Source organism: Melanotaenia boesemani, chromosome 20 (assembly GCF_017639745.1).
Source record: "Melanotaenia boesemani isolate fMelBoe1 chromosome 20, fMelBoe1.pri, whole genome shotgun sequence".
NCBI lineage: Eukaryota > Metazoa > Chordata > Actinopteri > Atheriniformes > Melanotaeniidae > Melanotaenia > Melanotaenia boesemani.
The window spans coordinates 24,039,640-24,051,712 of NC_055701.1; the positions used below are offsets into that span (position 1 = coordinate 24,039,640).

The 12,073-nt window shown below is 36.9% G+C and overlaps 2 protein-coding genes across 2 annotated transcripts; one reads left to right on the top strand and one right to left on the bottom strand.

Moving 5' to 3' along the window:
- Positions 1–2,070: 2,070 nt before the first annotated feature.
- ahsa1a (AHA1, activator of heat shock protein ATPase homolog 1a) lies at positions 2,071–8,184 on the top strand. Its single transcript, XM_041971162.1, has 9 exons — positions 2,071–2,310; positions 3,347–3,537; positions 3,734–3,816; positions 3,911–4,028; positions 5,537–5,628; positions 5,751–5,879; positions 6,097–6,198; positions 6,348–6,399; positions 7,257–8,184. Exons 1-9 carry the CDS (start codon positions 2,231–2,233, stop codon positions 7,427–7,429), a joined length of 1,020 nt encoding a protein of 339 aa, XP_041827096.1. The 5' UTR covers positions 2,071–2,230; the 3' UTR covers positions 7,430–8,184.
- Position 8,185: 1 nt separating this feature from the next.
- Positions 8,186–11,342, bottom strand: LOC121630727 (dr1-associated corepressor). Its single transcript, XM_041971163.1, has 7 exons — positions 11,213–11,342; positions 10,656–10,728; positions 9,807–9,900; positions 9,485–9,601; positions 9,019–9,118; positions 8,670–8,847; positions 8,186–8,610 (listed from the first exon to the last, which is right to left on the bottom strand). Exons 1-6 carry the CDS (start codon positions 11,252–11,254, stop codon positions 8,821–8,823), a joined length of 453 nt encoding a protein of 150 aa, XP_041827097.1. The 5' UTR covers positions 11,255–11,342; the 3' UTR covers positions 8,186–8,610; positions 8,670–8,820.
- Between the last annotated feature and the right edge of the window lie 731 nt (positions 11,343–12,073).

Here is a 12,073-nt window from a genome sequence, read left to right on the forward strand (position 1 = left end):
AAACTTGTGGTAGTCATCTCTACTTTTCCTGAGTCCTTATTAGCTTTCAGTAACTCTATGATGTTTTCCAAAGAGACTGAGAAAATCAGAGAGAAGTGCATGGAGTTGCTCAGTGCATCATGGGATGCCCCCAGCAGCCTCAGCCTACAGCTGCATAACTAAATGGATGGTAAAGGGTCATCCAAGCCAGCCCTAACTATAAGCTTTATCACAGGGGAAAGTTTTAAGCTTAATCTTAAAGGTAGAGCAGACTTCTGCTTTCTGAACTCAAACTAGGATCTCTCTCCATAAGAGATGTCTTTAATAACTAAAGGCTCTGCCTCTCATACCCAAGGAGACAGAAGTAAAGTAACAGGCACAGTTACAGCTTTACTTGAGAGCAGCTATTTAATAAGATTAGTTAAATGACGATAAAAGACAGCTGCATCATCTAATTGTTCTTTTGCATAGTCCATTGCTGTTTTTCATTATTGCTGTTATATTTATAAGCCTTACATTCTGTCTGCAACAGGGAAGTCATGATGCATCGGTAGTTTTAATCAGTATCCAGTCAGCAGGTTGGAGGACAACGAAGAAATTAAACATATTAGGCAAATAAATCTTCAGCTCAGTGTTATGCTCTTTCTTTGTCTTGTTTATTGCCTTGCAGTATTGATATAAATATATATATGTGTGTGTGTGAAGACAGCTTGATGAGGATTGCAAAGACACAAAGATATTCACGATTTCTCCTGCAGTTCAGCATGGCCACATTCGGTTCCCCCACATTTTAGTTTTGGTTACTTTATCTAAAACATAAATCTTTTCTAAACTCTGTAAGATCCCATATTAGGTTGTAGCCAAAGAAGCAGGTCATAACTTGGATGGAGGGGGGTCAAAGGATCTTTGGACTTTGAAGGAGGCTGAACTTGAGAATTGTATACGTTAAGAGTTAGTGTGTTTGGTGACCTATGACCCATGTGCCACTGACCCAAGTGTTGTGTAACATGAGTATGGGGCTCTTTAGTTACCCTTTACTACCAATGATCATTTGTTCAGTTTTAATTGGCCATTTTAAGGCAAGTAATATACTTCAAGTCAGTTTGTATGTGTTGCCATGCCTACTCATGAATTCAGTAAAGTGTTATTATTTGTTACCACTATGTGTAGTGGGCCGGTGTCTACAGCTCACTCTTTGGTTGAATTATCTGGTGTTACTTCTGGTTGATGGGTTGTAGTATGAGCTGGAGTTATCCTAATTATTGTGTGTTCAGTTTGTCATCTTGTTTTGCTGCAGGTCAGATGCTTAAATTTGGGGGGGGGGGGGGGGGGGGGGGGGGGGGTCACTTTGTTGTGGTCTTCAGTCCAGTCATAGCAAAGAACCACTGATTGAAAAATCAAAGTGTTTCCATATATTTCCACCTCTGTCTCTATGTTCAACCTGTGTTAACTTCTAAAAATAATTGTAATGATATTAAAAATGCATGCCCTAATTCATCTGAATTTCTATTCATTAATTGATATGTGTTTTATTCAATTATCCTGCCATAGAAAAGACTATTTAAAAGAAATAGCTGAAAGCCCAACAGCAACATACAGTTTTGTATCAATTAGTTCATTGACATGACTGCTGCTTGGTAGATGGTGTAGATCATTTGCTGGGTAATCATCACTGAAGACTCTTCTTATGTTGTACTGTACCAAACACATGTCATGTAGTAATGTTTTCGGTGAAATGAAAAGATGCTTTTTATTTTATTAATCAGTAAAATGTAATTACTTGATGGGTATTCAAGTCCATTCCTCCAGACGGACAGTTGCATTGTTTATTAAAGGAAAATAATAAGTAAAAGAATTTTATTTTATTTTATTTTATTTTATTTTATTTTATTTTATTTTATTTTCATTTCATTTCATTTAATTTCATTTCATTTGGTACTTATTGTAGATTAAAATAATAAGTACACCATTTTTCTCTCTCTTCTTTTCATATGTTTTCCGTTTATTCTTCACGCGGAACTTTTCTTCAGAAACTCTACTTCCGGCGCAAGGGGACTTTTTTCTACCTCATTTTCTACGTACGGTGAATAAACGGAGGAGCACCACTAGAGAACTATCAGCGACCAGAGGCTTCTAGAAGCAGTTAGCATCGTGCTGTAGCGGAGGGTCGCCGGCCGGCAGGCAGATAGACCTTCTCTTTGTACTCTACGTTAAACATTTAAAGTTTTATTGATATTATTTATCTGTACACATGGCTAAGTGGGGAGAAGGGGACCCTCGTTGGATTGTGGAGGAGAGAGCTGATGCTACTAATGTCAACAACTGGCACTGGTAAGACACGATGAAAGGGCATTGACTGCTAGCTAGCCTGCTAAGCCTAACATCAGGCGAGCTCGTATTAGTATTCAATTAAAGTTTTAATTATAAGTCATTATTCTGTGTAGGTGTTAAACACCAATGAGTGTTACATCTTCAATACTAGAAAAATGCAACGTTTAATTTAAAAGTAAAGATGTTACCGCTCTCTAGGATAGCTCGGTTTGTAGCTACTGTAACTCCAGTGCATGTGTTTTAGATGTTACATGTCAGTACTAATTAATACATACATTTACAGTTTCTGATTTAATACACGTGTTTCCATATAATAATATGCTTTGTAGTTTATGATAAGAGTTAAATTTGGCCACTATTTACTAATTCATGTAGGACACGTGAGATGACCCAGCGTGCAACGTGACGTGTATTTCATCGTTTGCTTTTGGAAATGAATATGAATGAATTATATTGTTTCTTAAGTTGTTTCAATCTTATAATGGGCACAAAACAGTTATTGATGGGGTTTCTATTAATATTAATCACCTTTGTAATGTCAAGTCTCATGTACACGATTTCTTCTCCTCATTTGTCATTAAAGTTGTCCTAAAGACTCAGAGGGCTCTGTAATAATAAATCGCAGTCAGGTAAATTTTCTCCAAGAGTAATCAAATTTCCCATATAGTTGTAATGTTGTCATTAGTGCTGTTACCGATTTTTATGTTAATTGTGCTGAAAGACACATTGTGGTTCCACCCAGTAACCCACTAAATGACTAAACAACTTGGAAATGTTAGATTTCTTCATACTTTCAACCTGCTCATTTTGTTCTCAGGCTAAAAATTATGGCAGGCTTGCTGTTCCTTGAACTTCATATTTTTTGTCCCTTGCAGTTTAATTGGACCGTATGAGGGGAGATAAGACAACCGATAACTTTTCACAGCAGCGCATGTACAGATATGACAACTGTAGGGTGCTAAAGAATGCTCAAAAGGCGTTTTTCTCCCTGTTTTGGATGTCCTCTCATCACTTTGGTATCTGCTGGACTTTTCAGGACCGAAAGAGATGCAACAAACTGGTCATCGGATAAGTTGAAATCATTGCTTCTGGGGTTGGATGTGGAGAGTGAAGAGGGGAAGTGTGAAGTGACTGAAGTCAGCAAGGTGGAAGGAGAGGCCTCAGTTAACAACCGCAAAGGCAAACTTATTTTTTTTTATGAATGGAACATAAAAGCTACTTGGACTGGTGAGTAGAGATGCAGGATATCTGTTGCTTTTGACTTAGTTTGGCTGACACTGTATTTGCAGCTGGTTGTTTTGTCTGCTGACATTAGCCGTGATTCTGCTTGTTAAGATGTCCAAATGTCCTTAAATTTCATAACCATGATTTATTTAATCAGTTGACATATATTGTTGCAAACCTACTTTTTTTTATAAACCAGGAAAGTCAAAAGCAGGAGTGACATACAACGGAGCAATCGAAGTTCCCAACTTGTCTGATGAAAACGACATGGAGGACCTTGATGTAAGTGCCACCAGGGATCTGATGCATGTGCGATGATTCTGACAGTGTGGTGGAGCATTTATGTGCTGATGTCCGTCCTTTGATCTGTGTGCAGATTTCTGTATCGCTAAACAAAGACGAACCCGACACAACACTGTTCAACCTGATGAAAACAAAAGGATCTGAGAAAATCCGGACTGCACTGGGGAGTTACGTTGAGTTTCTTAAATCAGGTCAGTGCCACAAAGAAAAGAAGAAAAGCTTGGAAACATAAAGTTTTAACACAAATAATGTCATTTAAATGTGGATTTGTAATGTTTGTAGAGACTAGCCTGAATAGTATTTCTCTTGGATTAAAATTCCTGTCAACGTTAAAATAAAATAAAAAAAAAATCAAGTATATTTTCTCCTAGAAACTAATTTACTAACACTTAAGAGTTATGTATTCATTTGTACTGTGTAACTAAAAGGTTCTGCTGACATTATAGCTTTAGGAGAGTAGAATTAGTTTGTATAGTAGTCAGGGTAAACGTCTTTAATAGCTGAAATCATGTCCAAAAGAAAGTACAGCCTCTTTAAATTGTGACATCTTAAATTCACAGAAATGTATGGAAAACTCACTTGGACCCCAGCATGTATTAAAAATAATTTAATTACTACCTCATATGACATATTACACCATAATGCAGAAGGGTTATGGAAAAACTAGGTAGACACTAACTCCTTCTAATAGGACTCAAGAAGGTAAATAGTAGTTTGCACTGAAAAATAAAAAGAACTTGATATAAGAGCAAAAAAAAGACTTGAGAGGATTTAGACTAGAAAGAAGTTAAATAATCTACCAGTGCAATAAGATAATTACACTTGGTAAGATTTCTTGAAATAAGAAAAGAAATCTAGGCTTTAGACAAGTGAGATATGCCTTAAAACAAGTTGTGAAACACTCATTTCCCAAAACATGATTAACTAGACGCACTCAGAGCATGCAGACCTAATGGCAAAATTATCCCTCTCTCCCCATAGAGAGGGATAGTTTGCAGTTTGGGGAAACAGCTACATCCCAGACTCTCCAGGCCTCAGTTTGCATGTTAAATGTTAAAGCTCATGAAAGTGCATTTCGAAAAACGCTGAACCAGAATGATTTGTTTGAATAAGTGTCCAGAACAACATGGCTGCACAGCTTCAGTTTTCAAAGCTGCATCTGAACAAACCGCGAACCTTCTTGAAAAATGTCCTCTGGGCAGACCAGAGCGAAGTGGAGATGTTTGGTCAGCACAAACACCTCATACGAACTGTCCAGCATGGTGGCAGATGGATCATGATCTGGGTTTGTTCTGCAGCCATAGGACCTGGACACTTTGCATTCATTGAGTGGACCATGAACTCTTCTGTGTACCAAAGTATTCAGAGTCACATGTGAGACCATCTGTGCGACAGCTAGAGCTTGGCTGAAACTGACTCATGCAGCAGGTCGGTGATCCCAAACCCAGCAGCCGATCTACAACAGAATGGCTGAAAAAAAAAAATAATCAAGGTGCGGACATGATGCTGGTATAATCCAGATGTGAACCTGATTGAAAAGCTGTGGGACCTTAAGAGAGCTGTGGATAAACAAATGCACTCAGACTGAGCACTGAAACTGGACTGGACTTTTTTAATGTGTTTATTCTTTTGTTGATTCGAACATCCTTTGCCATGAAACAGATGGAGATTATTTATTTAATTTTTTATTCATTTGCAGAGTTCACACAAGGGATGATCCTGCCTACAGCCAACGGTGTGGCCAAGCTGCAGTCCACTTCACAATCCAACGCCAAGTTGGATAAAACCCAGGTTTGCTCTCTGCTAGGTTTAGCACTCATGTCTCTAAATTATTAAGCTTTTCTTGTAAAATAGTCTTTTTAGTGGTAGTAAAACTAATCTTTGCTCATATGCCGTATTGTTTTGTGGAACAGATTTCCTCCAAAAGCAGCACAGCTGCTCCCATCAACACTGGTGTCAAAATCCCCACCTGTAAATTCAGCATGAGAGATACGTTTCTCACCTCCCCGGCTGATCTCTACCGCGTCTTTCTCAACCAAGATGTGAGTTTTACATGGTTTTATTTATTTTCTGTGTTCTTAATATATATTATTTTTAAGATGTTTAGCCATTATTACATTACCCACAACCATTTACTTTACTATAACAGCCAATTTAGCTTATCTGACAAGTAAAAAAAATAAACGCACCTGTTTTTATGTGGCTAATGTGATTGTTTAACTCTCCCTTTCAAATTAAAGTTGTTTGGTTTCTGTGCAGATGGTTCAGGCGTTCACACACGGTTCTGCCACAGTGGAAGGAGAACGGGGTGGAAAGTTTCGTCTGCTAGAAGGGAATGTGTTTGGAGAATTTACAGAGCTGGTGAGACTTGCATCTTTAAATCTTACAGTAATATAGAATAAATGCACAAACATTGCTGGTGAACGCGTTCACATGCATTCACATTTACTGCTGCATATTACATTTTAATAAAATATCTCATTTCTAACCGTCAATCTTTTGTTCTTAAGGTTCCTGATGAGAAAATAGTAATGAAGTGGAGGTATAACAACTGGCCCTGTGGTATGTACCTTTAGTTAGAGCAGTGTGCATGAGAAACATGACTTCCTGGTTATAAGCAGGTCCCTGTTGTATCAGTCATCGGTAGAGACCGTCCTGAATTCAATCCTACAGATGAAACTTAGAACATTCAACAGTACAAAATAAAATCAGTGTTTATCAAACATGGAGGCCAGTCGTAGCACGTTAGTAAGTAATTTAATGGGTTTTAATTAACGGCGTTTAAAGCCAACCAAACATCTCTGTTTAGTTCACTTAAGTTCAGTTAACATTTATTTTAGAGAAATCAGTTAGAAACTAACTTGCTTTTAATTTGGCTTTTATGAATGCTTTGTATTTTCATGGTGAACTTGTAGTTTAAATCCAGCTCTTCATCTCTGTTAGTCTGTGAACGTTTTTTTTTTATAGATCTGGCAACACCCTGAAATTATCTTGGGAAAGGCTGCATAACTAGTTTCAGTACAACGAACGTTCTCTGTTAACATGTATGATGTCACCTGTAATGGCTTGTTATGTTGACTTGATGCTGAGAGGGACATATGCAGGAACACCTAACGAAACTGAGTCAAACAGGCTGTAAGCGCCGTCGGCCGAGTGATCTGTCAGGTGAAAGAATACAAAAATCTGCTCTGCTGGGGCCCTGCAAATAGAGCAATACAATACAGTTATGTGTCTTATGTAAAATGTGCATTATAGTTAAAGCATAAAACCGCTGTTAAGAAAAACAAAATAAATGAATTGTAAAAACACAAAATCAATGAACAATAATGGAAATAAATATTTCTATTATGTTAAATGGTGTCATTTTAGTGCAGCTCCAGACACAAATGTTAAATTTTGACCATTTTTCTGAATCGCAGAACATTACGCGACAATCGCGCTGACCTTCTTGGACCGAAGCAACGAGACGGAGCTGAAGGTGGAGTGCCGAGGCGTCCCCAACAGCGAGGAGGAACAGACGAAAGAGGGATGGAGGAGATACTACTTTGAAGCTATTAAACAGACTTTTGGCTATGGAGCCCGACTCTTCTAAAGATTGGCAACTGCAGTCTTGTTTTTCCTTGTTTTTTGGGGGTTTTTTCCCTCTATTTTTTTTTCATTTAGTCTTTAAATCTCTGGCACAAAACATCCGGTTGTACATTCGTAGGACGCGTTAAGAGAGGAATTGAGTGGAGGCCAGTTGGTCACTGTGTATGTGTAAATGTTAACATTTCTGAACGTATTATTAAAGTTTTTTTCTTTCAGTGTTTGAGTCGGTCGTTCAGAGGAGTTTAAATGGACTGTGCCTTTTAGACTCTAGATTTAAGTAAAATGGATGAAATAAAGCAAAGAGGAATCAGCTGAACCAATACTGTAAATGCCTCCACTTATAAATATGTAATTACTGCAGGAGTTAAACAAAAGTTTGATTTCTTTTTATTTGAGAAAAATATTGCTTTGAAAATTTACGTTTATTTTGTACTTAATTTGAGTGTAACTGTAGTGGAAATGCTTTTGACCAAGATGCACGTTTCATTTTTAAACAGCCAGGGGGGAGGACTCGGGACTGGATCTGAGCTTTACCCGTGACTTGCTGTTAGTCCAGGACCTGTCGGGACAACTCTGACCTTTAGCTGGACTTTAATGCAGATGTTTGCAGCTGTTTCAGTTCTCACGTAGCTCTTAAACAGACACCTTTTGCTTTATTTGGCTTTAAATCCAGTAAAAGAAAAAAAAAAAGACATTTATTCCTCACTCCCCCATCACATGGAAAAACATTAGTTTCTTGGAATAAACAAATTCCTGTGAGCTTTTGCTTTTTGCTCTTTATTGAACTTCTGCACAACATTTTACAATCAGGTTGAAACAAATCAATTTATTTACAGTTTATCATTTCATTTGCAAAGGTTTGCTCTTTAAAACATTAATTTACAAGTGCTTTAAAAATAGAAGCCATAAAGGCTGCTATTAGGTAAAATAAGCACTCAGTTGGTTTTAAAGATTGTTGGAAGTCACATGATCTTTTTTTCCCCTAACAAAAATGAAAGACGGTAAATGGAAAACAGAATTTTACCATCTGAAGCATCGTTCAGCTGCATAACATTTCAAACTAATAAAGTTAAACAAAAAGCTTCCATGTCAAAAGAACAAGTTCATTTATGTAATATTTACATTTTCTACAGTGAAAACTTTAATGGTTCAAAAACAAATTATAAAGAGCCTGACAACAAAAATCTTTATTATTTAAAAAAAAATGACCAACTTTCACAAAAAAAAAAAAAAAAAAATCTTACAACTTCCTCGTCTTTTATAATTTATGTTGTCTTATTATTTATTTCCTGACCTTGTTGGCAGCGAATCTTAAAGAAACATGAACAGGAACGTTCGTGAAAACGATGCTTTGTTGCGAGTTTACAGCCGTCTCCACCGGTCGTCAGCATCCAGCTACAAGCAGATGAACAGCTCCGACTCCTGGTAGAAGGACAGGAAGTGAGTCACCGAACCAATCAAGCGGGAATGCTGTTCAGTTCCCTGAGGCCTGAGTTCAACCTCTGGCTGCACAGATACGCCAGGCTCCCAGAGTCATGAAGAGCTTTTCTATAAGCTCAGTGGACATAAATTGTGGAGTAACAGGATACGTACGCTAGAGCTCGAGTCATTTTCAAGTGAGGCGAGGCTCCTTCGTGGTGCCATGTCTCCTGCATCTGACGGGTTTTTGACAGGAATTTCAAACCTTTTGTTCCTTAAAAAAAAAAAACATGCAAAAGAGATTATAAGAAGAGGGGTTGTTGTTTTTGTTGGTGAATGGAGTTAAATATACAGATTAGTAAACTAAGCACAGAAAGTAAGGAAACTTGTGTTTGGCTGATTATTTCTCCGCTTTTATAACACCAGTTGGGAGTTGAATTTTACATCATTAGCCTGATTAGTCACCAAAGATCATGCTTCTGTGGAATGAGCAACGCAACTAAATGTGTGAGTAGTGCCCCCCAAAACTGAGCCAAAACCCCCTGTAATATTCTTGGTGGTTTGTCTGTTTGAACTCTCCCACAGTAAGAAGAAATAAACCAAAACTGTAACAACTGATAATGAGCATTCCCGTATCTACCTGTATAAAGGCCACATACTCATGCCTCGATTGTCTTTCTGGGTTGTCATCGACGTGGCTCCCTCTACCAGGTCTGTGAGGAAATGGAACAGCTTTTCTGACTCAATGCACTGCTTCCTAGAAAAAATAAATGAAAACTATTTTTAAAAAAACCCCATCATGCTATGCATTACTTGCCCAGTATTTATATACGCATGCAACATTTATTTTAATATAAACCCAAGATGCATCAGCGTTGGGTTAGTCTCAATTTAAATCCAGCTGTTTTTCATCCGAGCTCAGCAAACAGTGACAGCTAACAGGTTGAACATACTGCACTTACATGTGAGCGACTGATATGACACTACTGAACTTTGACTGAGTTATCAGACAGGTTTTGGTGAGTAGAGACTTTAGGAACATCTCCAACGCCCGAGCTGACCACTGGAGTTTAGGAAATTACAGCTCTATGGGATTTTAATTTCAACTAGTTGTACATAATAGGTTTGACTTGACACACAGCAGATAGCAACCCCTGGAGAGATGCACACTGACACTGTTATGATTTTTGGATGCTTAAAAAAAACTTCTCTTTAAAAAAAATAAATAAATAAAGGCTATTTATTAAACTTAGGAGAACACATGTGAATAGGTTTTCAACCCAGTAATTCTGCAAGGGGAAACAACATTTAAATATTAAACATTAAGCTATATGCTGGCATTGCAACTAATAATTTGACAGCAATTTATATAATCTCTAAAAATTCTATTCTGTTTTAGTCATTTAGCTGACACTTTTCTCCACAGCAACTTACATGAATTATAAGAAAATAAAAATATACGGTTTGGATAATTTGGATAGCCAAACCTTTTTATTTATTTATTTATTTTTTATCTTTTTTTTCTTAGAACATTTTTTAATAAACGTAAATTGGGAGTACATGCGTAACGTTGTTTAGACAGCCTGTTTCACATTAAAACTACAATTCCCAGCATGCTCTGGGACGCAAGAAGACGGTGATGCTTTAAAGGACTGTTGTAAATTGGACTGTTGTAAATTGGACTGTTGTAAATTGGACTGTTGTAAACTGGCCTATACCAAAATTCCAAACATTAACTGATACGGTTAAATTTTAGACCAAAAAAAACAAACAAACAAAAAAAAAAAAAAAAAACAATAAATAAAGGATACATATGATCACCGGAACCGCCATCGCAATCCTCCCCACCTCTGTGTCCTTCTGCATTATTTTTTTGATGCGACTCTGTAAACAATAACATTTCACTTACAATGCAAATACATTTCTGTTCTGTTGAAACAATAAACTTTTCTTTTATAGAGCTTCATATCAAGAACAAATGGAATCTTAAATAACTATTACTTTTTAACTGAGTGACGGTCAAATACCACATTAACCCTCAATTACATTTTAACTCTCGATCAAGTGCACTTAAAATATGACTAACATTATAGACAGACTGTCATTAAGTGTATAGGCAAGTGCATAAAAACAGTAATGTTCCTATTGATGGGTGAATAAATTAATGTTCTACAGGATAACAACTGCCGTTTAGAGCTCAAAACTTTTAGCTGTCGTAGCGTTTGTCGGCGATACCATTGTGACAAAGTTTTCCGACAGTCACTCAATGCCGCATATGCTAATTCACGCCCTGCTATCTGAGCTAGCTGTACTTGTACTATTTGACTTTTTAACAACTTTAATTTACCAGACTTAAGTTTATACTTACGGGAGGAAACCGTACATTATATTTTCTCTTCTGTCCAGGCATTTTCCTCGCTTGAATCCGTACGGCTTGGTCACATTTTTCATGTTTGAACCGTTAATCGCCGTCGCGTCCATTTGTTTACCTTGAGCAAGAAAAGACTTGAGGGAAAAAAAAAAAAAAAAAAAAAAAGGTCAAACCCCAACACTGACGCCATGACACGCGCTCCCGTTAGAGAATCTCAGTGTTAATAAAATAGTTAATAATTTTGTTGTAATTTCGTATTGTATCACATTCTACCTCAAGTTATGAAAAATAAGTTATAGTAAAATTTCAACAGACTCACTACTACTCATTTTGTTTAATATTAAAATCATTCTATTACTAATTTAATCTTCATATATAAAGATTAAAATACTCCAAAAGATGAAGCTTAGAGAAAGAAGTAAAAACAAAACAAACAAACAACAACAACAAAAAAAAAGTCCTTAACATAACTGAACTGAAGGAGCCTCTGATTGAAGACTCTTTATTGTTTGATCACTGTGTTTAGTAGTGGGTGTGCAGTGTTTCATGGCATTACAAATCAGGACTTGTGACTCCTAAATACATCTAAGTGAAATGATCCCATAGGTAATTTATCTATCAGCTAAAATACAACTAAAACCCTTTTGGGTTTATGTAACATTCTTTAAAAAGATCATGGTTAGGGCATAAATACATTAGTTTGTACAATGCAACCATCACCCTCGTGAATGCCATTTACTAGTTGCCTTGCTAACATGTAACATTATGATGTCATTTTGTCACTTCTTGGTCGTGTTTAGCCAACAATTTTACTTGGTTAGTATTGGAAATCAAAACCACCTGTACAGATTAAAAAAA